Source organism: Pituophis catenifer, unplaced genomic scaffold, assembly GCF_029215685.1.
Source record: "Pituophis catenifer annectens isolate HBS135680 unplaced genomic scaffold, rPitCat1.0.hap2 SCAF_8, whole genome shotgun sequence".
Lineage (NCBI taxonomy): Eukaryota > Metazoa > Chordata > Lepidosauria > Squamata > Colubridae > Pituophis > Pituophis catenifer.
The window spans coordinates 4,632,128-4,659,982 of NW_027256888.1; the positions used below are offsets into that span (position 1 = coordinate 4,632,128).

Below are 27,855 nucleotides of genomic sequence, written 5' to 3' on the forward strand. Positions count from 1 at the left end.
CTTTTGTGACTTTCTGACCAGCTAAGTCAATGCAGGGAGTGTGTGTGTGTGTGTGTGTGTGTGTGTGTGTGTGTGTGTGTGTCAGATTCACTTAACAGCCAAGTTACAAATGCAACGATTCACTTAACAACTGTGGCAAGAAAAGTTGTAAAACAGAGCAAACTCAAGTACGTAACAAATGTTTCACTTAGCAACATCAGTTTTCTGCTCAGTTGTGATTGTAACTCAAGGACTACCTGTCTAACGGTGCTGAAAAGTAAATTTACAACCGGTCCTTGAACTTGTGGCTTTTATAGTATCCAGGCAGTCACGTGATTGCAATTCGTGCACTGCAATGAGCATTTAACGACGGTCGCAACGTTTGGCGGCCCCTGTCGTCGCATTTGCAACCTTCACAGCTGCTTTTGAGAAGCAGCTGTGAAGCCAGCAAAAAGTTGCAAGCCACAACCCTTCGGTATCGCACTGAATGACCATCGGGTGATTGGCTTAACAACCACAGCTGGAACTGTGGGAAGTCCTCGTGGTTAAATGACATTTCATTTTACAGTCATTGTCATTTAGTGACATCTTGCATCTTGCCCGCGTGGGCTTCACCAGCTCTACTAGAAGGATTGTACAGAAAGTTTAAAATGAACCTCACCAGATTGCCCTTTTGTGCCTTCAAAGGGTGCATGGGGACTTTTGCAACAACTCTGTTGTGATCCTTGCCGATTATGAAATCCAGAAGGGCGAAGGTGCAGGATGAGGTTGCCTCCAAGCGGCCTCCGCTCCCTTGCAAATCTCAGCAAACTTTGAGTGCCTTTTCTCTGTGATGGCCTACTCAACCTTTACAATCCCTTGCATTCCAAGATAAAAAACTTACTTGGTCTGATGACTCCGAAGAACATATTGTTCCCAATGGGATTTTAATCTTAATGACGATCAAAGGGCCACCTATCTCCCTTAGATAAAAGACGGAAAGTTACGGTTACATTGTTACATCAGCTCTATGATTTCTTTTGCCTTAACTGTAAGCAGCCTTGAGGTCTTGGGAAGTGGATTTCTACATATGCACAAAAACTTTGGTCGAGGCCACTTGCGAAGTCAAAAATACATTTTATGCCTAGCGATAAGAATAAATGACCTGTCAGTTAAAACAGCTTCATTTGACAGACAGGCTGATTACGCCTCTTGGTCCCTCAGCAAATGTTTTGAAAAAATTATCAACTTTATTTTGCAAACTGGCTGCCTGCTACCAGTCATGGATGGGTAGTCCACGGTCATAAGTGTGGAAAACGGTCATAAGTCACTTTTTCCAGGGCCGTTGTAACTTTGTGCAGTCCCTAAACAAACTGCTGTAAGTCGAGGACTACCTGTACAATTTATGACTTGGCCTAACTGAAATAAACTAATCAAGGAGAGAAGCAACCTAGGACTAAGGAGAAATTTCCTGACAGTTAAGAACAATTAACCAGTGGAACTACTTGCCTCCAGAAGATGTGAATGCTCCAACACTGGAGGTTTTTAAGAAGAGGTTGGACAACTATTTGTCTGAAGTGGTGTAGGGTTTCCTGCCTGAGCAGGGGGTTGGACTAGAAGACCTCCAAGGTCCCTTCCGACTCTGTTAGTCTGTTCTGACTCTATTCCAGGACATAATAATAGCTGATCAGAAGGACTTGTCTCCCATTGTTTATTTTCACACAACATGCTGAATCTAAAACAAGTTCAGGGCTTACAGTGGGGATATTCTAAGTCTTCAAGAGTTTCCTAGTGTTGCTTCTATTCTTAATTTCCAAGGAATGTGAGGACCCAGTTTGTGGGAGCAATAAGCTGGCTTTGTATAAAATATACAAAAGTATGAAGGCTATTGCTTAACGCATTGTAAGCCGCCCTGAGTCTCCGGAGAAGGGCGGCATATAAAAATAAATAAAAATAATTTAAAAAAAATTCCTATAACTATATTTCAATACATTTCCTTGCCACAAATCAATTTATTTCAGTAAACCAGGCTTCCGTTCAAAGATTTGAGACATCAAGAAATTGATCCCTGTAAGACAGGGGTGTCAAACTCTAGGCCCGCGGGGCCAGATCCAGCTCGCAGGGTGCTTAAATCTGACCCTGGAAACAGTGAAGGACTGGCCCAAGGTGCACCCGGCTGCGATCGCCTCCTGCAACACTCTGCCAGCGAAAACGGAGCGTGCGTGACCCTCCCGTACACCGTTTACACTGGCAGAGTGCTCGGGCCACCACAGCCCCCCCCGACACGAGTGACGTCGAACTGACCACGCCCACCCAGCCCCCTAAGGTCAAACACAACCCTGATGTGGCCCTCCATGAAATCGAGTTTGACACCCCTGCTGTAAGATGTTCGGAAGTGGCTAAGTAGTTTGGAAAGAGGTAGGCAAAATACACACAAAAACACACACGCACACATACCCTGTTTTCCCCAAAATAAGACCTCCCCTGATAATAAGCCCAGTTGGGCTTTTGAGTACATGGCAATAAGGCCAAGCGCTTATTTCAGGGTTCAAAAAAAATATAAGAGGGTCTTATTTTTGGGGAAACATGGGAGATACAGATGATAGATAAATAGTAAGACGGATAGATAGATAGATAGATAGATAGATAGATAGATAGATAGATAGATAGATAGATAGATTATTTATTTATTTATTTATTTATTTATTTATTTATTTATTTATTTATTTATTTATTTATTGGTTCGATTTATATATGCCGCCCTTCTCAGGAGACTCAAGGCGGCTTACAATGCGTTAAGCAATAGCCTTCATACTTTTGTATATACCTGCTTAGTAGGGCTTTCGGCCCCCCCAAGTGGTGTTCTTTTTTATACAAAGTCAGCTTATTGCCCCCACAATCCGGGTCCTCATTTTACCTACCCCGGAAGGATGGAAGGCTGAGTCAACCTTGAGCCTGCTGAGATTTGAACTCGCAGTAATTGCAGGCAGCTGGTGTTACTTAACAGCACTTTAATCTGCTGCGCCACCAAGGCTCCTAGATTAGATAGATAGACAGACAGACAGACAGACAGACAGATAGATAGGATCTTATTTTCGGGGAAACATGGTACATACATACATAAAATATATATAATTTTATATATAAATTTAAAAAAGTATTGGAATTATTTCCCATTCCATTTAAACTGTAACACTGCTCCATTTTTTTAAAGAAATTGTCTTCTGTATGTTTTATCTCTTTTGAGCTTTTTTTTTTCTTTTTAAAGTTATACTGCCTGTTCTTTTAAAAGTTGCTAGAAGGACTTAATCGTAGTGCCGGCAAGTAAGATTTGAACAATAAAATGTAAAGATAGCGGGAGGCAGTGGTTAAAATTGCTGTCACGATGATTTGAAGATCTATTCATATCTGTTTTAAGTTTCTTTAGAGTGAAAAATGGGACTAAGGCCTGAATAGATTCAGGGGATCAATTTTATGTTTTTATTATAGCCTAGAGTGTTTGACATTTCCCTTAAGAGAGCCGTTATTTGAATTGCTCACGCTAGACTTACATGCAATTTTAACATCGCTGTAGGAAAGCATGAAAGCCTCTTCATATATCATTGGCTGGAGGGCAGTGATTGAATAAAGGTCTAATCATATTTCAAACTGGAGCTGAAAATACTCATTTTCAGACCCAAAACAATTCTGCTGAGGACACTGACTGCCAGTTTTGAGCATTTATTTATTTTTTTGGTAAATACGCTTTTTTAATGGAGATGTCACCGATGGTTATATGCTTCTCTCTGAAGGGGTGTAAATACTGAATCTATATATATATAAGTGAAAATCACTCACGCCGTAATCACGAAATCTCCAGAACTGTAAAGCCTGCAAACTTGAAATTTGCCATGTATCTTCCTCTTGGCTTCTAGGTGCTCACTAAGAAAGGATTTTTTGAAATGACCATCAGAGCATTAGCATTTCCTACATTATTATAACACGCTCTGATGCTAATTAGTTAGACATTCTGCTCCCCATCCCAACTTGAAAATAACTCTGGAGAGAACGGGATAGCATAGGGGAGGCTTCCGTGGGGCAAGCCTCCTGGAGAGAAGGGGCTGGAAAGCCTGAGGGAGAGAAGAGGAGAGGAGATGTTTCTGTGGGGCAAGGCTGAGAGAGAGAAGGGGAGAGGAGAGGCTTCTGTGGGGCCAGCCTGAGGGAGAGACAGGGAGAGGCTTCTATGGGGCAAGCCTGAGGGAGAGAAGAGGGATAGGAGAGGATCTATGGGGCCAGCCTGAGGGAAAGAAGGGGAGAGGAGAGGATCTATGGGGCCAGCCTGAGGGAGAAGGGGAGAGGCTTCTATGGGGCAAGCCTGAGGGAGAGAAGGGGAGAGGATCTATGGGGCCAAGCCTGAGGGAGAGAAGGGGGAGAGGAGAAGATCTATGGGGCCAAGCCTGAGGGAGAGAAGGGAGAGAGGAGAGGATCTATGAGGTCAGCCTGAGGGAGAGACGGGGAGAGGCTTCTATGGGGCAAGGCTGAGGGAGAGAAGGGGAGAGGATCTATGGGGCCAAGCCTGAGGGAGAGAAGGGGGAGAGGAGAGGATCTATGGGGCCAGCCTGAGGGAGAGAAGGGGAGAGGAGAGGAGAAGTTTCTGTGGGGCAAGGCTGAGGGAGAGAAGGGGAGACGAGAGGATCTATGGGGCCAGCCTGAGGGAGAGAAGGGGAGAGGATAGGAGACGTTTCTGTGGGGCAAGGCTGAGGGAGAGAAGGGGAGACGAGAGGATCTATGGGGCCAGCCTGAGGGAGAGAAGGGGGATAGGAGAGGAGAGGCTTCTGTGGGGCAAGGCTGAGGGAGAGAAGGGGAGAGGAAAGGCCGATCGTAACTACTCATTAAGTTTCAAGCTCTAAGTGTCGATTTATCAAGCCCGATCACATAGTTTCATAGCCGAGCACGGGTATTCAGCTAGTAATGGGTCTCAGATTCAACTCCAGACAGGATGGCTTTCCCATTTTGAATTGTTAGGAATTCTTCTTTTAGTCAAAAATTAAAGAATTTCCTGGAGGAGATTTTTTTTTTTTGTCCCTGAACCCGCCACCACTCCCCAATAAACTTTAAAAGCAGAATCTATTTGAACAAATAACGGTGATTTTTCTCTTTTGGGCAGAGGACAATATACCCAGGAAAGTCTGACCCGATCAGTTGCTTTCACGTCGTTTTTTTTCTTTTTTTTTTTTAAAAAAAAAATGTTGCAAGCGTCAAACCAGCTTCCTGGTGACCTTGCCGGGCGTCTTGTTCCTAGGAAATCATTAAACACTGCCTCTTCGTTTTGTTTTTGGCTCTCAGATGAAGATGAGGACTTTGTTAACAAAAAAGCCCCTCCGAAAGTTAAACAGCTTGAGAAATCGGGGAAGGTGACTGAAGGAACGACGGGAACATCCCAGCCAGATTCCAAACCAAAAGTCAAAAATAAACCCTTATCTCCGGTGAAACTGACACCAACATCCCTCATTGATTACTTTGGGACTGGTAGCATTCAACGGTCGGAGAAGAAGCTGGTATCAAGCAAACGAAAAGAAGTGAGTAAAGCCGGAATATTACTGGTTCCCCTGACTGATGGATATTATTTACGAGCCCGAAATTCTCCTAATTCACACATGATTGTAAACAGAATACAGGCAGCCCTCGAGTTACGACGACAAATGAGCCCAGAATTTATGTTGCTAAGCCAAACGTTTGTTAAGTGAGCTGTGCCCCCGTTTTACCACTTTTCTTGCCACCGTTGTTAAGTGAATCCCTACAGTTGGTAAATTTTGATCATGTTACCATGGGGATATTACAACGGTCGGAAGTGTGACAAACGGTCAGCGGTCCCTTTTTTCTCCAGTGCCGTTGTAACTTTGAATGGTCACTAAATGAACTGTTGTAAGTGGAGGACTACCCATAGAGACAACAATATTCTATGATCCGGTTAAATTAGACCTCGGTTCTTATCTTCTGAACTTTGTAATTTTTTAACGTCTGACATTTTTAGTGTTTTGATCCTGCAGTTGTTTTATTCTGTCATTTGTGGTATTGGAAGCCACCCAGAGTCGCTTGGCAGAGTTATGGGCGGCATATTGTTGTGGCCCGTCAGCAGCCTGTGCAGCTAGTAGCTGATTCTGACAGCAAGGAGGCTGGTGTGGTGCTGCGCCAGCAGCCTGTGCAGCTGGCACTCGAGTCAGACAATGAGGAGGCTGGAGAAGATGTGGTGCCAGAGGCTGGGATTCAGCCAGGGCCTTCAGAACCTCCAGAAGCTCCCATAAGTGAAGAGGACGAAGAGGAGGAGCCTCTTCTCGATGCACGGGCGCGCTGAGCTGCCAAAAGGCAGGAGTGGCTCCTCAGGAGGAGGTCTCCTTGAGAGTAAGGCTTGGGGCTAATTGGCCACTCCTTTCGCCTATTTAAGGAAGGACAACGACTGAGGCAATTTGCAGGGAACAACTTCGTTCACATTCCTTTGCGTCTTGATTTCAGAAACGTCTGGTCGGCTCTTGCTCCTTTCTTGTCAGTTTTCCTGCAAATTGCTTTTGGGCATTCTGCCAACCACAATAAGATTACAGTTATCTGAAATACTGTGCTTCAGAATTGAGTTATTATTCTTTGGACTCTTGTCGACTGTTAATGAAGTTAAATTAACAGCCCTTGTTCAGAAAAGACTGATTTAAACTGTACTTGTGTTCGAACAACTACTAAGAAAACCCATTAATAGTCCTTAATTAGTAAACTAAGGTTTGTACCGACTTTGTGTGTGCTGCGTTCTTTGGGGTCCATAGCTGGGGTAGAACACATATAAATTGAATGAATGAATGAATGAATGAATGAATGAATGAATGAATGAATGAATGAATGAATGAATGAACGAACAGGAGAGCAGTAATTTGAAAATGTGTCCCGTAGAGAAGACAAAAGAGCAAGTCGGCCTTAAACTCTTATTACCTTAACTGAGTTACAGGAGGAATGTAGACATGAACATTGGACTAATCTCATTGTGGTTCTTCTTTCGGTGTGATGCAGCCTTGGCAAAACAGGGATTCCACCATCAATGATGAGGCTATCGCTAAAGAACTACAGCTGGAAGAGAATTCAAAGGTAACGTAGGGTAGAATTCGCTTGTCTTACAGACTTTACTATTTAATACACTCTTCCTATTCAGTCTCGTGTGCCATTCCCTCCTTTCAATCATTCTCCATTTTTGCGCCAGAGCCCCACAAACCCAAAGACCGCATGTGCGCACCGGAAACCGGAAGATCATCTTTCCAGCGGGCTCATGCGCACTGGGCGACTGCTCTTCCGGTTTCCCTCAAGCGCATGCACGCACGCACGCACCTCTATTTCAGCACTCGGTGCCAAAAGGGTTCGCCAACACTGCCCTATATTATTTCAGACAAATGGTTGTTCAATCTCTTCTTAAAAACCTCAGTGATGGCGCACCTGCAACTTCTGGTGGCAAGCTGTTCCACCGGATAAGCGGGTTCTAGGAGATTCTGCCATAACAAACTCGACTAATGAACAAGGAGTGGAGATTCTGATCAGAAATTTAAAGGTTCTATAGTAATTTTATTTTACTGATTCTTGACTTGAAACTCTGTGATTGTTGCTTGCTTGACTATGATGTGGTACCTGCGATATTGTCCTAAATAATTAACTTGATTTTGTGGCTTCGCTGTACTGATCAGAACGGCAGTGGAAACTTTGTTTCTCAAACTTTGTGAAACTTTGTTCTAGCAACTGTTCAGTCACGAATTTTGTAGCCTTACATTTTATTTATTATTTTAATTTGTATACCGCCCTGCTCCCGAAGGACTCAGGGCGGTGAACAGCCATAGAATAAAACAGATAAATACAAAATTTAAAATAGACTAAAACGAATTAAATAATTTGGCTGAAATTTAAAACCCCAATAATTTAAAACCAAATTTAAAATTTCCATTTAAAAAGGGAAAAAACTTAGGTCAGGCCGGCTTGATGAAATAGGAAAGTCTTGAGCACGCAATGCTACATGAGAATCATTGAAACTTTTCAGACAAATCCACAATGCTGCCTACAAGAAGTAGACTTGAAGTAAATGTTGAAAGAAGTTGAAAGTAATATCAAAAGATATTGGAAGTATATTTTGGGAATGTTGTGGATTAAAACACACATGCATATGGCTATTCATCCTTCTCTTTCATCCTACTTCATGTTTTTTGCTTGTTAAATATTTATTCTGCCCGTAGAAGTTCCAGCTGGTTGTCTTTTCAAAAAAAATATACCGTAAAGACAGAGCCATGTCATAAATAATAATTCAAAAGTAGCAGAGAATTAGTCACTTAAAACGAGATAAATCACCATCTAAAACTAACGTCCCTTGCGAATCAAATTGGCTATTGCTTAACGCATTGTAAGCCGCCCTGAGTCTCCGGAGAAGGGCGGCATATAAATCAAATTAAAAAAAAAATAAAAATTGACAAGTATTTGATCTATCCACACATTTATTTAAGAAAGCAACACCAGCAAGACTTTCAACATGGTGGTGATGATTTTAATACTCAAGTGTTTTGAAAAGCTTGCATTCCCTGTAACTCCTAAACCATCAGAAATTGGAAATGCCTGCATACTCACAGGTGGTTCCAGACGAGAGATTATTGTAGTGTTTTTTCTGCCTTCAATCACTGAACATCCCCTTGATATAGGTATATTTCTGTAACCCAGACTCATTTGCAGTTGCATTTATAAGCAGGAGTCAGTAACCCGTGGCTCTGGAGCCGCATGTGGCTCTTTCATCCCTCTGCTGTGGCTCCCTGTTGCTGGTCGGCTCCACAGTTGATAGGGCTTTCGGTTAGGACAGGTAGAGGAAAAAGGATGCCGTGCTAGGAGGAGACTCTATGATGGGGAACTTGACTTCCAGTCGGCTCCAGAATTGAACGGGGGGCTTCTGGTTAGGACCTTTGTGGCTCTTTGAGTGTTTAAGATTGCCGACCCCTGGGTTACGGATAGCCATAATGTTCAGAAATTATTATATCTGAGACGGTGTCCAAAATTGGAACCAATGTGACATCAGGATGATTGGATCTCGCTCCTTTGGAGCAATTTTGGGCTTTGACAAATCAAATCACTTTATTGCGCTCATTAAGAAAAGGGTTTTGATTTGATATAAATAGATTAGCTGCAAATGCATTGAAATAAGAGTTTGTAAGATATGAAACTTTTGCTTGACGGTTAGTATGAGTCAGTTTTGGCTTAGAGGTGATCATTGCCTGCTGTGGATGAAGTGATTTTGCTTTTGTAAATACATTTTCCCGGTTTTATATTATCGTAATGTATAATTTTATTTTCACATGGGTATTCTTTTCAGTCCGCTGGGGAAGAAGCTTGTTGCAATACAGCTTCAATTTTTCATAGGCCTGCGGTTAAAAAAAAAGTTATAGCACACAATGAAAATAAATATTCTTTTTTTAAAAAAATTTTTTATTGTATTGGTTCGATTCGATTGGTTCGATTTATATGCCGCCTTTTTTCGGAGACTCAGGGCGGCTTACAATGCGTTAAGCCAAAGGCTATTCTAAACAGTTTAAAAAAACTGTTTAATAAAAATATTTTTTTTAAAAAAAGAAAATAAATATTCTATATGCATTTAAGAATTAAAATGTCAAACTGTTAATTTGGAAAGATTAAATGTCTGGGTAGGTGTGTTTGAGAGGGAGGTGTGTGTGTGTGTGTGTGTACATTTTTTTTTTGTCTGTTTTCTACAATTACTGTTAGCCTGGCTTCAATTTAATACTAAAATAAGAAATATGAACGCTATCTGTTTAGCTGAATAACCTCCTGCTTATGATATAAAAATAGAGCCTGTGGGATTTTTGCTAATAATGTTATATATCAGAATTGTGTGGGGAGGCAAGTTTTGATGTTATTCTTGGCTGAAGATTAGATTTGGGTAATGCTCCCAGCGTCACTTGGGGAAAACAGGTTAGTTTTCCTCCAAAAAAAAGAGATAATAACAGGATGTTGTATTGTGTCGAGGCAAAATGAAGAAAAAATTGACTCATTTTTTCTCACTCTGTTCAACTGAATCATTGAAAATCAGATCCGGTTTTGTCTTTGTACCAGGAAATAATTGAATTTCAGAACTGTGTTACGTTTCTTCATGTCTGTGAAGGGTGTGTGGCCTTCATTCCATACCCCAATCTCTTCCAATGCCACTAAACTTAAATCTCTCATGATTGATTCCAAATAAGATGGGGCATCTTCTTCACCCAGTGTCTATAGCCATGATGGCGAGTCTATGGCACGCGTGCCACAGGTGGCACACGGAGCCATCTCTGTGGGCACGCAAGCCGTTGCCCTGGATCAGCACCGTGCATGCACGCCCCCGCCAGCCGGCTGATTTTCAACTGGCCCCGCCCACGCTGCCCCTCCCCTCCCAGGAGTCTCCACACGGCCCGTTTTGGATGCCAGGTAAGTACAGGGCTCGCGTGGAGGCTCTGGGAGGGCAGAAAATGGGCCTTCCGGAAGTCTGGAAATGGGCCATTTCCGGTCTCCGGAGTCCCCAGGGTCCAGGAAAGCCTCTGGAGCCTGGGGAGGGCAAAAAAACAGGCCTACCGGAAGTCCAGAAACGGGCCATTTCCGGCCTCCAGAGGCTTCAGGGAGGCCTGCTAGGCCCAAAACAGGGCGTGGGGGAGTTGTGTGCGCATGCACGGGGGGGGGGAGGGCAGCGCAGGGGAGGTCGCATGCGTGGGAGGCGGAGGGCATTGCATTATGGGTGTGGGTACCTGCGCACGTGACCCTCCGTGCTCCCCCTGCTCTTGGCACAGGGCAGCAAAAAGGTTTGCCATCACAGGTCTATAGTGTCTATAGAAAATAGCTCTGGACTTCAATTCCCAGAATTCCTGAGCCAGGCAGGAACTGGTCCTGGCTGGCTGGGAGCTGAAGACCACTGGTCATAAAAAAGGCCATTATCGCCCACTCCTATTCTAGCCCAGGAGTCTCCAAACCCGGCAACTTTAAGACTTGTGGACTTCAACTCCCAGAATTCCCCAGCCCAGCTTGGCTGAATGAGGAATTCTGGGAGTTGAAGTCCACAGGTATTAACAGCCAAGTCTGGAGAGTCCTGTTCTAACCCATTGTTAGAGATCCAGGGAGATCTCTCCCTGTTATGAGATCCAGGGAGGAAAAAATGGGGCCCCAATTCTTTTCCCAACACCTTCCCAATGAGCCTCCCCACTCACAAGCCCTCCCTACGCGAGAGAGCAAAAGGGTCATGTTTCCCAGAATTCTTTGGGGCGTGCTGAGACACCCCCCACCCCACCCCCAAGTATTCCAGAGTAAGAAGATGGGTAGACAGAGACGGCCTCCTTTTTCTCTCCAGCAGGGGGTGGAAACGGGCAATTTCACAATACGTTTTGCACTCTTTGCAGCGGGAAAGACAATTGCACGAAGACAAAGAATTTGCACAAACGTTGGCTATGTTGGATGAAACACCCAGAAAGAAAAAGGTAAGTGGGAAATAATGGCTTTATTGTTGCGACCTAGGCCCAAGTAGTTATTACCAGACACAATCAGTCCTAAACAAACATATTTTATTAGAACAGCTGAGAATTACTTCATTCTCAGCTTAGTCCAAATTAATTCCAAAACAAATTCTTCATCAACAGTCCTTCGGCCTTATCTCCAACCTTTGTCTTCTTTGGCACCCTGCCGAAAGCTTTTCTTGGCAAAGCCCCACGAAGTTCAGAAACAAGAGATGCCAACAAGAAACAAATGTAGTAGCGTTGCTTTCCTACAAAGATCAGATCCCAAGAGCTGCTGCTGCTCTTTTAAGCCTTATGGGAGGGGCCAATCATCTCCTGGCCTTACTCCCGAGTTGTCCTTTTTGCTTTACCTGCTCTTGCCTTCTGGCTGCTCTTCGCATGCGTGCACTAGGAACAGGCTCTTCCTGTTCCTCTGCCTCTCTGCTATCCGCCTCTGGAGGCTCCGGAGTCCGCACATCACTCCCAGATGGCCCTGGGCCCATCTCTGCCTCCCGACACAGAGCCCTTGTCCGGCCCTTCCCCTGACTCCAGGCCCATGGTCCTCCCCAGCCTCCTTACTGTCCGACTCCGCTGCCAGCTCCGCAGGCTGCTGGCAGACCACAACATTTATAAAGTAAATGGTTTTCTAATCTTGATTGCCGTATACTCTTAACTCAAGACTCTCCAACCTTGGCAACTTTAAGCCAGGTTTGCTGGCTGGGGAATTCTGGGAGTTGAAGTCCGCCAGGCTTAAAATTGCCAAGGTTGGAGATCCCTGCTCTAACTGGTGTGTGACATGCGATGAGTGAAGTTGAAACTTCAGGCTATTTTCCTCTTCCCTTCAGTGGTGGTATTCATTTACCTTCGCTACCAGTTCGCAAATGAGAGCGCGCCGCAGAGCATCAAAAACACGACGCAACGAGATCAGGGCAGGTGGGCGGAGCCTTCCGCCACTGCCACTACCGGTTTACCCAAACCGGTAGAATACGACCACTGCTTCCCCTGAATAGCTTCATCCCACCAGGTCTGATGAACGAAAGAGGCTGGTCCCAGGCTCTGGATTAAATCCTATTACTTGCTCTGGATCGGCTTAATACGAGGGAAACCAGTGTGACAAATCAAACATTGAATATTTGGCTTGGATGGTTTGGGGGGAGGGGGGGGAAACAAATATCCGTTGGCTGCCCTCCTTGTAGAAACGTTCTGAAATCGTTGCCGATAATAACTTCATCCCAATGATATACTAAAACAAAATCAAGACACAAGGTCTGTTTATTCTTGCAGCCTCGAAAAGACGAATGTCAGCAGTCGAAATCGGGTGAAGCAGAAAAAATTAAACAGGCTCACAAAGGTAATGGCATTTTTGTTTTTTTTTAAGGTTTCGTTAGGTTCTGTGTGTCAAGTTTCGAGGTCGTCTCAAATAAATTGCATTTCAAAGTCTTTGAAGAAAAAAAACTCCTATTTATTAAGCACGGCATTCTGAACCCGACTACAATCGAAGCCAACATTGACTTCCAGCCCCAAAACCCTCCCTTCCCGTTCCCCACTCCCCTGCACTCATTGGCCATCTTCCAAGTCATTCTACCCCTAATCTACTCCAGCTCAAAGGAATTTTCCCCCTCCCAACCCATCTCCTAGGGGATATTATCTCCAGGGAAAATAAGTAGGTGAAAAGTCAAACGTCCCTTTCCAGACGCCTCCACTTCTCCTTCTTATGTCAGCTCTAGAGTAAATGCAGGTTGAAGTGCTGACACTGTGTCACCTTCGCTTATCCTTAAAACCAGGGACCTCTATACTTGGTGACTTTTAAGACTTGTAGACTTCAACTCCCAGAATTCCCCAGCCAGCCATACTGGCTGGCTGGGGAATTCTGTGAGTTAAAGTCCACAAGTCTTAAAGTCGCCAAGTTTGGGGACCCCTGCTTAAAACTGTCTTTCTTTCTGTAGGGAAACCTCCCGCTTCTGCCTTCGATTCTCACTCTTATTCCGCAAAGGATCAGCTTCACTCCGAGAGCGTCAGAGTGTCGAATCCTCACCCAGAATCTTCTGCTACGAAGGAGGAGGTAGATTGGGGGAATAAAAGAGGTTCATCCAAGGCTTCCCCCAGGTTAACTCCGCTCAAGCAACAAGCAGAGGCTATCAAAACCGAAAACGGGACCTCAAAAGGAGAGAACCTCAGGAAAGGAACTACAACTCCAGCCGGAAAAACCATTTCACCGAAAACCAAGACTCCCACAAAGGCGAAGGTTTCTCCCGAACAACCCAAGGTAGGTCTTAGAAGCATCCCGAGGAAAGATTTTGCTCGGTCTGATCATCGATCGTGAATGTTTGTGGGTCTTTGCTGCTCTCTGAGCCTGATGTGGTTTTTTTGCAGACGTTTTATGACCCAACTAGAGAACCTCATCAGTGTGAGAAAGGAGGGATTTGGTGTTTGTGTTTTTTTTTTTAATTGTATACACTCGCTCCTAGCACTCATGATGCTTCCTAGTTCGGTAATGAAATGTTTGCAAGAAAACCACCAAGCTCGGAGAGCACCAAGGACCCCCACAGTTCAACCCTGAGATACAAATATTCTCTTCTATCGATATGTATGTCTGTGGAACTGAAAGAAATTGAGCAACAGGTTTAAGTTCTGCTTTACCGGCAGAGAAAGACAACACTGAAGTACAACCACTGCACTTCGCTTGTAATCATGTCCTAGGTCCGTGATGGCGAACCTATGGCACGCGTGCCGCAGGTGGCACGCGGAGCCATATTAGTGGGCACGTCAGCTCAGCTCGGGGGTGCATGCGCGCACCGGACAGCTGATTTTCGGGCCTTCTGGGTCCACCAGAAGTAGGGAAACAGGCTGTTTCCTGCCTCTGGAGGGCCTGGTGGTGGGTGGGGAAGGCCCGTTTTTCTTTCTTACCTGATTCCAGATCCTTTCTATGGATCTGGGAAGGGCGAAAACAGCCTTTCCCACTCCCACGGAGGCTGAAAGGGCCCATTTCCCGACACCCGGTGGGACAGGAAGTGACTTTTTTCCTATCCCCAGCCTCCAGAGACTCCTAGAGAGGCTCCTACAGACTCCTAGAGAGGTTCTGGAGGATGGGGACAGCAAAAAAACATCACTTCCTGTCCCACCGAGAGTTGGGAAATGGGCCCTTTCAGCCTCCGGAGGGCCTCCAAGAGAGTGGGAAAGGCTGTTTTTGATCTTCTCAGATGCATAGAAAGGATCTGGAATCAGGTAAGAAAGAAAAATGGGCCTGCCAGGCCATCATGTGCCAGTAGTGGGGGTGGGTGGGGTTGCATGCGCGTGGGCACGTGCATGTGCGACCCTCACCCCCGCTCCCCCTCTCCTGGCACGCGATGGCAAAAAGGTTAGCCATCACTGTCCTAGGTTATATACTATATTACACAGGAGTTGGGATATTAGCTTTGTTTTTTGTTTTTTGGGCTCTGAAAGGTCTATATTTCACTGGTAAAAGCACCTGTTTTTCATGGTGCAGTGAATGTCGGCATATTAGATCCATGTGGATAAATGCATAATTGCTGAGAGAGGAGTCCCTATAAGAACAGTAAACGCTCAAATGTGATTCAGTAACTGCTGCAGGTGAAAAAAGCACATTCATTAAGTCTCTTGTGTAACCCAGGGGTGTCCAACCTTCGCAACTTTTAAGACCGGTGGACTTCAACTCCCAGAATTCTGGAAGTTGATATCCACAAGTCTTAACATTGCCGAAGTTGGACATCCCTGGTGTAAACATGTCAGAGTATATTCATCAACTGGAATAGGACATGGTACAAGGTCGGCCAGTGTGTAGACATAGCAACTAAGTCAGCCAATGAGGGCTGTTTGGGAGCTGAGACAGACTGGAGCCAGGGCGTGTTTTAGTCTGCAGCATCTGAGTCTGTGCAGAGAAACTGAAAGTAGTCTTCTCTGCTGAAATGAAACTCTTTTCTCCTGCCTTGTGTTTTGCTTGTAACTGCTACTACGTTGAAGAAGAATCTCTATTGGTATTGTACATCTATCTTCATGTTTTATTATGTATATAAAGAAGTTAATGAATCCTGCTGCATCAGTCTGCCTGTGTGTGCTTTCTGGATTTGATTTTGCAACAAACTCTTGACAAAACACTTCAGGGGGAAGTGAACCAGTGGTGGGATTCAGCCAGTTTGCATCACTTCAGGAGAACCGGTTGTTAACTTTCTGAGCAGTTTGGCAAACTGATTGTTGGAAGAAATCATTAGGGCAGAGAACCGGTTGTTAAATTACTTGAATCCCGCCACTGAAGTGAACCATGTTTGATTCTTGATGAATGCAACCTCCTTTGCCAAGATTGACCCAAGCAGAATTTGAAAAAATATCCTCTATGCACTGGATTTCTTTTTCTTTTCTTTTGAAGTCCATCAGTCCCGAGGACTCTGCTGAAAAGAAGCGGACAAATTACACGGCCTACAGAAGCTTCCTCAATCGAGAAGGTCCGAAGGCCCTCGGCTCGAAAGAAATACCTCAAGTGAGTCTTTAAAAAAAAAAAATCGAGTCAAGAAGGCAGTTCTGATTAATCTTCTCAGATGCGCCTCTCTAGGCTTTGCAGCTTAACACCATAAATTTAACCCTTCTGGTCATCCCTGTTGTTGGGTTTTTTTGCCTCTAGTATGTATGTATGTATGTATTTATTTTATTTATTTTAGGGTGGTGACAATTGCTTGGAAGGCATGACATTTGTGATTACTGGAATCTTGGAATCGATTGAACGGGATGAGGCCAAGTCGCTGATTGAGCGCTATGGGGGGAAAGTCACCGGAAACATCAGCAAGAAGACCAGTTACCTTGTTAAAGGGCGTGACTGCGGCATGTCCAAGTGTGAAAAGGTAATTATTGTGACACGCAGACAACAGGGTCCCTGCGGATTTGGGTCCTTCCTTGAGCCTAGTTAGTGCCCTCTGACCCATATCTCCACCTGCTGGGACAGTTCAGCAGAACCTGTTTGGTTGCAGAGACGTTTTGCTTGTATAACTAGGACAGGGGTTTGCAACCTTAAACACTCAAAGAGCCATTTGGACCCATTTCCCACAGAAAAGAAAACACCGGGAGCCACAAAACCCTGACTATTTCTTGAGCGGCCACAAAACTAGCCTATGTAGTTGAATTAAATGTTCTGTTTTCTTCTGAAACTTTTCTTTTCTTGGATTTATCCATGGTTGGCCTACCGGGGGTTGAAAAGCTCAATAAATCGTGTGCTGGCGGGTGTCACACATTGGCGGTTGTGATGCACATTTTGAGTGACGGAGCCGCAACAGAGGAGTGAAAGAGCCGCATGCGGCTCCAGAGCCGCAGGTTGCTGACCCCTGAACTAGGAGATCTCCCTCCTTTCTGGAACAGTTGGAAGGGACCTTGGAGATCTTGTAATCCCAACCTCCTGCTCAGGCAGGAGACTCTACATAATTTAAGACAAATAGCTCTCCGATCTCCTCTTAAAAACCTCCAGTGATGGAGCACCCACAATTCTGGAGGCAAACCGTTCCACTGGTTAATGGTTCTCGCTGTCGGGAAATTTCATCTTAGTTCCAGGTTGCTTCTCTCCTTGATTAATTTCCATCCATCTTTTCTTGTCCTGCCTTCTGGTGTCTGTGGAGATTCTCCGTCATCCAGGTCACGGCTGTCCCAAAGGTGCTTTTTCAAGAGGCAACTGGACTTTCTGGTTTTTCTTTGAAGACGTTTCGCTTCTCATCCAAGAAGCTTCTTCAGTTCTGAATGAAGAACTTCCCTTCTTTTAGAACGGATGAAGCTTCTCGGAAAGTCCAGTTGCCTCTTGAAAAAGCACCTTTTGGAACTGCATTCTGGTGCTTTGGAGAATAGTTCAACCTATTTCTTGTTATTCTAAATGTTTTGACACATAAGCCACTGTAGAAATATGACTTCGCCTCGATCTGAATTTTGCTGACAGGCATCGGCTTTAGGGACGAAAATTATCGATGAAGATGGCTTGTTTGCCCTGATACGAAATACTCCAGGCAGGAGGTCCAAGTATGAAATAGCAGCTGAAACAGAGGTTGGTACCCCTTGGAGTGATTCCCGGCTCGACATTCCCATTTCCTGCCATCCCCACAATTATGCCGGGGGAGGAAGATTGACAGCCAGGAACCTGTACTGTAGGGAGGTGGGGAAGGATGGCGGCCATTGACTGACAGGTTATGTGAAGATGGTTGGGCTTCCCTATTTGCTGGAGGAGGTGAGGGGAATCTACTACATCAGGAAGAAATGGGAAGAGTAAACTTCCCTCTTTCCATGTGAATTTGCTTAAATGCAACTGTGGAAAGAAGGGATACGAAGATATTTGGACTGGGAGCAGGGAAGGCGCTTTAAACGTGGTGTGGGCCCACCACGCTGTACCTATTTGTGGTGCTCCGGGATTATTGGACCCCCAGGCTGTTGACTTGTAGCATCCCAGAGATTCCATCCTACGTATCCCGTTGTCCTTCAAAGTTTATAATTAAACCAGGAAACCCACCACCGTATTTTTCGGAGTATAAGACGCACCTACCTTTTTTGGTGAGGAAAACAAGAAAAAGAAATCTGCCTCTGCCTCCCAGCAATTTTGCCTCGTTGCAGCAAATAGCCTGCTTTACTTTCATTTTCGTTTTCAGCATAGCTTGATTAGCACAAGGGGGGGAAAAATGTTCCAGCAATTTACCTCCTTGGCAGCAAGCAGCAGAGGCCCCCCGCAAAACAGCTGAGAGCAAAACAGCTGAGAGTCGGGAGGCCAATCCAACCAACTTGTGCTAATTAGGCTGTGCTGAAGCTGAAAGGAGCTGTTTCTTCTTGCTGCTTGCTGCAAGGAGGTAAACTGCTGGAAAGCAGAGGCCAAAGGATGGGGGCCAGTGGGTGGGGGGGGCTACATTTGGTGTATTTAATTTAATTTCCAATTTATATACCGCCCTTCTCCCTGAGGACTCAGGGCGGTGTACAGCCAAGATAAAAACATAGAATACAAATATTAAAAAACAGTTAAAAATATATATAAATTTTGGCCCGAAAGTTAAGAAATCACAGACTGATTAAAAGAATTTAAAAATTTCTTCTTAAGCCAGCCCGGCTTGCTGGAAAAGATGGGTTTTAAGGGAACGACGGAAGGCATTGAGGTCATGGATTCTCCTTATCTCAGGGGGCAACTGATTCCAGAAGGTAGGAGCTCCCACAGAGAAGTCCCTCCCCCTGGGGGTCACCACCACATTGTTTGGCTGATGGCACCCTGAGGAGGCCCTCTCTGTGGGAGCGCACGGGCCGATGGGAGGCCGTCGGTAGCAGCAGGCGGTCTCGAAGATAGCTAGGCCCTATGAGCGCTTTAAAGGTGATAACCAACACCTTGCGCGTATAAGATGCACCTAAATTTTCACCCCCTTTTAGGAGGGAAAAAGGTACGTATTATACTCCGAAAAATGCGGTACATGAAATTAGATGGTAATGAACAAGCAGGGGGTTGAGGCTTTGAAACTCGACTGTATGGCTCATTACCGTCTAATTTCATGTAGTTGGTTTCTTGAAGGGTACCCAAGTTTGTTCATGGGTTGAGTGAAAGATCACCTGGCGAAATGAAACCCAGACATGGATGGAGGTACTGAAGCTCATTTTGATGTGCTTGTCAGGGCAGAAGAGCAAGGTATACATCAAATAAAAGAAGGGGAGATGGGGCATAGGCTTCGACTTGTTCCTTTCTTCCTAAATCTCAGTAAGATGTTTCAGATACGGGAGGGGAAACAAAAGAAAGAATGTGCCAATTTAGAAAAGAATTCGTGCTGGATAAAATCTGAGAACTTTGGAAGCAAAGAAGGTCTGGGCCAAACAAGTAACCTAAACGAGTATTTCTTTTTTGAAGGCCAAGAGAACAAAGCCCAAGGTCGAAAAAACGTCCCCGGAAACGAAAGCCCACAAAAGGAAACCGAGCCCTGCAAAGCCGGATTCCGACTCCCGAAAGAAAACCTTCCTTGCGGAAAACACGGAGACTTTTAAATCCGTCAAACAGGAAGCCGGGGCAGTAAGGAGAGGGCTGGACTTCCTGGACGAGGAGGAGGAGGAGGGGAAGAAGCCAGTCCCCAAGGAGAAAAAGAGCTCCGTTCATGAAACTAATCAAAAAGGAGGGGAAGTGTTATTGTGGGTGGACAAATACAAGCCCACATCTCTCAAAACCATCATCGGGCAACAAGGCGAGCAGAGCTGCGCTAATAAACTCTTGCGTTGGCTTAAAAACTGGCAGAAGAATTCTTTGGAAGACAAACAGGGTAATTGCATTTTTTTCTGGCGCGCGATCACTTTTTTGAGTAGTCCTCGACTTACAACCGTTTGGCTAGCGACCGTTTGAAGTTACAACGGCGCAGAAAAAGGACGTAAGATCGTTCTTCCCCCTTAACGACCAATGGAGCGATCCCACGGTCACGGGATCCAAATTCAGACGTTTGGCAACTGATTCACATTTACGACGGTTGCACTGTCCCGGGGTCAACGCGATATCCTCTTTTGCGACCTTCCGATCAGCAAAGTCCACGGCGAATCCAGATTCCCTTAACAACCTATTTAACAACTGCAAGGATTCGTTTAACCGCTGTGGCGAGAAAGGTCGTAAAATGAGACAAAACTCACTTAGCAATGGAAATTTTGGGTTTCAGTTGTAGTTGTAAGTCAAGGACTACCATTATCTTGATTCGCTTTAACTGGTAGGCCAGGTTAGACTGCCTGGACCATCATTCCCAAGACTGGTGTGAATCATCAGATGGGGGAAGCAACTTATAAAGCAGGATTACCAATCAACTTTCAGCTGTAAATTTATTTACCGTATTTTTCGGAGTATAAGACGCACCTTTTCCCCCCCAAACAAGAGGGTGAAAATCTGGGTGCATCTTATACTCCAAATGTAGCCCCACCCAGCTTCTCAAACGGAGGTTTCAGAGGCTGAAAAAAGCATCAGAAAATAAGCCCCCAAACAGCTTCAGAGGCTTTTTTGCTTTGCTTTTTTAATTTATATGAATTAAATTTATAAATATAATTTATATCTTTTTTTCTGAAGCTCTGTTTCGGAGGCTTTAAGAGGCAGGAAAAACAGTTTTTTTCTGAAACGGAGTTTCAGAGGCAGAAAAAAAAAGCAAAAAAAAAAAAAAAGCAAGGCACAGAGCTCACAACCAAGGAACCTGCTGCTAAAATTCACCTCTGGGAACAGCTGATTGGGGGTATTCCGGGAGGAGGCCGATCCACCTGCCAATCAGCTTTCTTCTTATTTTCCTCCCCAAAAACTAAGGTGCGTCTTATACTCCGAACAATACGGTAAATCTTTTTTTTTCCTCAAGCACTAAATTAAAGGAAAATGAACTAGGCTTCGGGAAAATAAGATTGGATGCTTCCCTTGATCAAAATAAAATATCCTTGAAACTGGCATGGATCGTTTTTATTTCTTAAGATGCTGGTTCTGTTTATACAGACCTTTTAATAATAATAATAATAATAATAATAATAATAATAATAATAATAATAATAATAATAATAATAATAATAATAATAATAATAATATTTTATTTCTATACCGCCCTTCTCCCGAAGGACTCAGGGCGGTGTACAGCCTATTTAAAAACAGAATCAACATCAATTTAAAATAATTTAAAAATATTAAATAAATTTGGCTTAATTTAAAACCCCAAAAATTTAAAACATCCAATTTAAAATTATATTGCTAACCCAGCCTGGCGGAACAATAGGGTCTTGAGTGCGCAGCGAAATACCCGGAGGTCAGAAATCTTACGAATTTCCGGGGGCAGTTAATTCCACAGGGCTGGGGCTCCCACAGAGAAGGCCCTCCCCCTGGGTGTCGCCAGCCGACATGACTTGGCCGATGGCACCCTGAGGAGACCCTCTCTGTTGGAGCGGACTGGTCGGTGGGAGGCTATCGGTGACAGAAGACGGTCTCGAAGGTAGGGAGGCAAGACTCTTCCGGAAACCTAAAATGGCATGATATCAACATAGAGACTAGATTAGTGCTACGAAAGAATAGATAAATTCTAAGACAGTCATATTTAATTCCATGGTTAAAACAGCACCAGTGGAAGAAACAGTTTGAATCACTGTTTCCAGGTTTGCCTAAAAGTCCTTAAAAATGCCAAGCCCAGATATTTATGCACATCCTGCTAATCTTTGTTTTTGGCTCGGTGGCAACTTGTAACAGGAATGTACAAAATCTTCGCAGCTGCAGCATTTTCTCAACTGGGTATCTGGCCACATCTGCCTGCCTTGCTGCATTTATCAAGGAGATTCATCTTAAGGGAGCACTGAATGGCATGTTCCCGAGGCTATGGAAATTGTTCTTGTGGCTATGTAATCGGAGTTATTTTATTGAATGAGCGACACTAGGTTTCGCCTGTTTGTTCTCGCTGTGTCCCATAACCGGCTAAAACGTTCCGTCCATTTTCTCCGCAGTCAAATCCAGTAAGTTTGGAAGCAAAGACGATGGCGCTAATTCCAAAGCAGCTTTGCTTTCCGGACCCCCAGGTGTAGGCAAAACCACTACGGCATCATTAGTTTGTCAGGTGAGTTGGGTTTTCACCCAGGTGGGTTTGCAAGGGGAAGAGGTAGCAGATCTGATCTGCATGAAGTGGGATTTCTTTTTCTTTCTTTCTTTCTTTCTTTCTTTCTTTCTTTCTTTCTTTCTTTCTTTCTTTCTTTCTTTCTTTCTTTCTTTCTTTCTGTCCTTCCTTTCTTCCTCCCTCCTTCCTTCCTTCCTCTCTTTCTTTTTCTTCCTTCCTTCCTTTCTCCATCTCTCTCTCTCTCTCTCTTTCTTTCTTTCTTTCTTTCTTTCTTTCTTTCTTTCTTTCTTTCTTTCTTTCTTTCTTTCTTTCTTTCTTTCTTTCTTTCTTTCTTTCGTTATTTCGAGACTGAACAGTTAACAAACATTTGTTAAGAAATATTTTGCCCCATTTTACAACCTTCCTTGCCACCGTTAAGTGAATCCTTGCATTTGTTAAGGTAGCAACATGGTTGTTAAGTGAATCTGCTGATTTGACTTTTGACTTTGCTGGTCGGGAGGTGGCGTCATAATACAAGCCAGTTGCAACAGTCGTAAGTGTGAAAAATGGTCATAAATCACATTTTTCAGTGCCGTTGTAACTTTGAACGGTCACTCAATGAACTATTGTAAATCAGGGACTATACCTGCATAATGTCTCTGCCAGTATTTGCACCACTGCTTTTCAACCATTAAAAGGTGGTCTACCTGATTTCTTGGTTTCCCTCTCCTGTATGGTTCCAAATTGGCTTACAAATCTTAACTGAGATTAAGGGGATTATTTTAGAAATTAGCATCTGGGCCTGGACGTCAGATTAAGTGTGTTTATTTGTTGCGATCACGAAACCACGATGAAGGCTTCAAGTGTTGTTTCAGATTGCCTTTGTGTCTCTCCGCTGACACAATTAATACCGGTGGCTTAATTTGAAATCGTTTTCAGTCATCCAAATGGCTTTAATCTAATTAAATCTAGTTACCCTGGCTCGGTGGCTCAGCGGCTAAAATGCTGAGCTTGTCGATCAGAAAGGTCGGCAGTTCGGCGGTTTGGATCCCAAGTATAGGACTCCTGTGTGAGCAGGGGGTTGGACTAGATGACCTCTTCCAACTCTGTTACTGTTAAATAAATAGTTTTCCGTTGCTAATCTGAAACAAGCAATGTGCCAAAGGGCTGGATCGGACTCTTGTCTGCTGGTAAAAATTAGCCTGTGGGCAGAGATGTGACTCGTGTCCTCTCCCGATGTTGTTGTCCTCATTGTTTACCGAAATCAGGAACTCGGTTTGAGTTACGTGGAGTTGAACGCGAGTGACACACGCAGCAAGAACAGCCTGAAAGAGGTGGTGGCCGAATCTCTGAACAACACCAGCATCAAAGGATTCTGCTCAGGTATCTTCCTCACGGCGGGTTTTCGCTTTTCGTTAAAAGTTGGAAAAATCTAAATGGAGGCGGGGATCCCTGTTCAGGATTAAATGGCAGCCAAAGCGCGTAAGACCATAAACAGTTCCTCGTTGACGGAACTGCTGCTTCAACCCCGCGCATTGCAATTCCGCGTTTAAACAGCACGGGCAGTTCTACAGCTGCGTCCTCGGTCGGTAATCTGATTTCCGCGCCATTTCTTTCCGTTTGTTATCTTTAGGGGCGTCACGTTCCGTCAGTGCAAAACACGTCCTCCTAATGGACGAGGTGGATGGGATGGCTGGCAATGAAGACAGAGGTGGCATACAGGTAAGGAACTCTTGAACCTGGTGTGTGTAGAGGGAAACAGAAGGAATTTTGAATGACCCTTGGGCCAGTTCTTATTTGAGCTTAAAAACCATTGAGAACTGAAAAACCTTTTTTTAAAAAACCCAAATAAATCTAGCAGGTAAGAAAAGGCATCATTCAAAGTCAGGCTCTGGTTAGAGCAGGGTTGTCCAACCTTGGCAACTTTTAAGACCCGTGGACTTCAACTCCCAGAAGTTCCTCAGCCACCCAAAGTTGGACACTCCTGGGTTAAAGGAATATGATGATATGAAAGATTACCAGTCATGGAATTGATCTGAACGTATAAAGGTGGCTTCTGAGCTGATAGATACACTCAATTCAGACAACTGATGAGTCGTGAGATGGATGGGTCAGACTAGCATAAAAGTTTCTTTTTTTTCCTCTGGCTGGCCGGTACTAATCTGGTTTTGGACCGACATCCAGATGCCTTCAAGATTGGATCCTACTGGGAATCAGTAGAACTTCATGTTCTTATTAAAATGTACTTCTACATTGCTTCCTGTGCTGAGGCAGCGTGTCCCAAAACAGAAATAAAGTAATGATTTTTGACAACATAAGGAACATTCAGTAAGGCTTTGTCATCAAGAAGATGGCTGGGGAGACTTTCATTCCAGAAAAACCCGTATGAAAAGGTGACTTTCAAGAGCCCTTGAAAAATGTTACAATAGTCCCTGTTCTATAATAGCAGTTCTTGCAACTAGTAGAAGTGCTGGTCGTAGACCTCTTATAGTAAAGACAGATCCCTGTTTTCCCTGCATATTCCTCCTAAGCTGCTGTTAGAGGAACTTAACAAAAAAGTCAAACTTGCTTTAATTTATCTGTTTACAATGTCTGGGAATCTTAATTTCGTGACAACGTTTTGATTTGCTAGATCCTGTTCAATGCGGATCAGTCTGTTGAGTAGTTACTACAGCAGTTCTGAACTTCATGATATCCCGTCTTTTTTTTGCAGGAGCTAATTGACCTGATTAAGCACACCAAAATTCCAATAATTTGCATGTGTAACGATCGGAACCATCCCAAGATCCGTTCTCTGGTCCACTATTGTTTTGACCTTCGTTTTCCGAAGCCGAGGGTGGAACAGATCAAGGTAAGGAATCCTTCCCAGAGGCTCATTTTTGGTCTCTTCTCGTACTTGGGGGCCCTGTTTTCTTGGAGATTACTTTTGGAGAGCTCAGGTGATTCATTGAGCAGTGGAAGAAAACTCATCCATGATTTTGGCTATTTTCACCTCTTCAGTTTGTTGGTGGGGCCCTACAGTAGTGGCCAAAATTGTGGAAACCTTTTGGGAAAAGTGTATTTTCTAAAACTAGCTAATAACGCCACTACTTTTTTTTGGAGTAGTACCATAAAAGTATATATCAATGGAAAGATAATTTAATCAAGAAGGTAATGCAATAACTTTTATGAAGGATTTGCTATTAGAATAGCAGTTACTGTATAAGGAAGAAAAGTGAAACACGTAGAAAAAACGATATACAAAAATGATCACCCTAGAAAAAACGAGATCTACAAAAATGATCACCATGTCAGTTAATCCTAAATTGGGTAACCTTTAGCATGAATGACGGCCTTACATTGTCTTCCCATGGAGTGAACCGAGTCTTTTAGTTCTGCAGCTGTTATAATGTGTAACCAAGATTGAATGATGGCTTCTATTAACTGGGTTTTTATTGCTGAGTCGCTTCTGACTGACAAGTTTCTTTAGTCTGCTCCATAGATTTTCCATTGAGTTAAGGTCTGGGCTATTCCCAGGCCATTCCAGCAGTGGAATAGAATTATCTTGAAACTCCAAACCGAAAAGTGGTGCTATTAGCCATCAAACCTCCAAAATACACTTTTCCCCAAAAGGTTTCCACAATTTTGGCCACTACTGTACATTGTAGAACGATCTGCTTGGAACGTTGGGTGGTCTGTCATCCTTAAAAATATATTTTTATTTCCAACTATGTTCATTGATTCATTTGCAGGGTTTGCTTTGGGGGGGGCACATGTTAGCGTGCTGAATATATGTGCTGTCTTTGAAAAGGAACATAAAAGGTGGTTTATAACGCCTTTAATAAAGCTGGTAGAAATTGTGGCTTGTGCTAAACGAAGTTGGAGCCTTTTGGATTAGTTCCCCGATGTGCAATTTTTCTATAGGCACAATCTGAAGTGACGTTCTTAACTGCAATTTGAAGTTGTCCAATCAAGAAGAAGAAAAAATAAGAATACAGGTAGTCCTCGACTTACGACCGCAGTTGAGCCCAAAATTTCTGTGGCTAAGCGAGAGAATTGTGAAGTGAATTTTGCCCCCATTTTACACCCTTTCTTGCCCAAGTTGTTAACTGAATCGCTGCCGTTGTTAACTTAGCCACACGGTTATTAAGTGAATCTGACTTCCCCACTGACTCTACTTGTCAGGAGGTCACAAAGGGGATCACATGACCCCGGACACTGCACCCGTCATAAATATGAACCAGTTGCCAAGTGTTCTGAATTTTGATCAGGTGATCATGGGGATGCTTCAAAGGTCATAACTGTGAAAAACGATCATCAATCACTTTTCAGTGCCATTGTAACTTTGAACAGTCTCTCAATGAACGGTTGTAAGTCGAGGACTACCTATATTTCTGTACGGTATATAAGAGGCTGTGATTTATTTTTAAAAAAGCCACAGTTCAGTCTTTAGATCAGAGGTGTCCAGCCATGACAACTTTAAGACCTGTGGACTTCAACTCCAGGACTCCCCCAGCCAGACAAAACAGGCTGAAGTCATCCTCAGCTGTGTTAAAAAATTCTTCTCTTTGCTCTTAATAGCAACATTTACCTAGAGAGTTAGTTGCTAGGGCAGGAACCGGAACCTGCAATTTATTTATTTTTTTTGCAACTTTTCCCTGAACTCTGTGTACCCCCTTTAGACACTAGGAGATTTAGACAAGATTTCTGTACGTTCATATTTCTACAGGAACGCTTAGTACGTTTAATGTAAAAAGAACATTTGTTGATATTGAGCTAACATTGCCCGTTTCCAATTCTGTAAATGAACGGTGCTACTTTTAAGTCCTTTAATGACCCACAATTGTTCTCTTATTTGCTCATACAAAACGAATGGCTTTTGCAGGGTGCTATGATGTCCATTGCTTTCAAAGAAGGATTAAAGGTTCCACCGCCGGCAATGAATGAACTCATTTTGGCGGCTAATCAGGATATCAGACAGGTAATTATAATAAAGGAATATAAGGAAATACTAGGAATCATATTAGGTTAGAGCTTAAATTTGAGGGGTACAACATAGAATGGAAAGGAAAAATTGAAATTTGGTTAAGAGGTTAGGATGAAGGGTAATATTGGTTTTTTTAAAAAAATAGAATAAATATTATGGCAAAAAAAAAAGTATAAAAATTATAAATTTAGTTGAAATGACTAAAAATTGTTTAAATTTGTGAACCGGCCAATAGTCTGTTCAGAAAAAATACATTGTATGTATGTCTGTGTAAAAAGATACCAGACAGGTGAGTCACCTATCAAGACTGATACCTGATACAGGATTCTGTTCTTAGTTCCAGACGCATTTGATTTGATGCAGCTGGAAGCAGGGACCATTGATACGGAAAAGGAGGGGTTTTCTTTTTGTTGAAAGAAAGGAATTATTTTATAAAACGAGATGACCAGTGGGTAATATTGATTCTGTAGAATTTGTTTATTAAAAAATGGTAATTTTTCCTTACTCAACAGGCCTTATGAGCAAAGCCTGAACCTTTGTGCTTTCTTTTTTGTCGAAAGGTGTTGCATAATCTCAGCGTGTGGTGTGCCAGAGACAAAACCTTGACTTATGACGGTGTCAAAGAAGACGCCAGTAAAGCCAAAAAGGATATTAAGGTGGTAAGTTGGATTGAAGGCCCATGTCTGTGCAACGAACTTCAGAAAGGGGATTGCAGGCATTTAGCTTCAGGTTTGAAATGACTTGTATAAACCTTCCTAGAAACACTTCTGCAAGTGTTCCAAGCTCTATTTTAAGTTGATTGGAGCCCCATTAGAAAGTATTTTGCGGGATTAAAACGACGATTTGATCTCAAAGTGGAACTTCGTTGAATTCTTAAGGGTTTTAAATGTGGAACATT

General features: G+C 43.6%; 1 protein-coding gene across 1 annotated transcript in view; it reads left to right on the top strand.

The window, feature by feature from the left end:
* The window catches only part of RFC1 (replication factor C subunit 1), a 42,186-nt gene that overhangs the window by 7,240 nt on the left and 7,091 nt on the right, over positions 1-27,855 (top strand). The window contains exons 5-19 of the mRNA XM_070948227.1: positions 5,284-5,516; positions 6,991-7,065; positions 11,373-11,450; positions 12,750-12,816; positions 13,412-13,731; positions 15,850-15,960; positions 16,139-16,318; positions 17,395-17,499; positions 19,324-19,726; positions 21,906-22,015; positions 23,260-23,374; positions 23,625-23,713; positions 24,705-24,842; positions 26,856-26,951; positions 27,518-27,616. Coding sequence (XP_070804328.1) covers positions 5,284-5,516; positions 6,991-7,065; positions 11,373-11,450; positions 12,750-12,816; positions 13,412-13,731; positions 15,850-15,960; positions 16,139-16,318; positions 17,395-17,499; positions 19,324-19,726; positions 21,906-22,015; positions 23,260-23,374; positions 23,625-23,713; positions 24,705-24,842; positions 26,856-26,951; positions 27,518-27,616 — 2,219 coding nt within the window. The remainder of the gene's footprint in view (positions 1-5,283; positions 5,517-6,990; positions 7,066-11,372; positions 11,451-12,749; positions 12,817-13,411; positions 13,732-15,849; positions 15,961-16,138; positions 16,319-17,394; positions 17,500-19,323; positions 19,727-21,905; positions 22,016-23,259; positions 23,375-23,624; positions 23,714-24,704; positions 24,843-26,855; positions 26,952-27,517; positions 27,617-27,855) is intronic.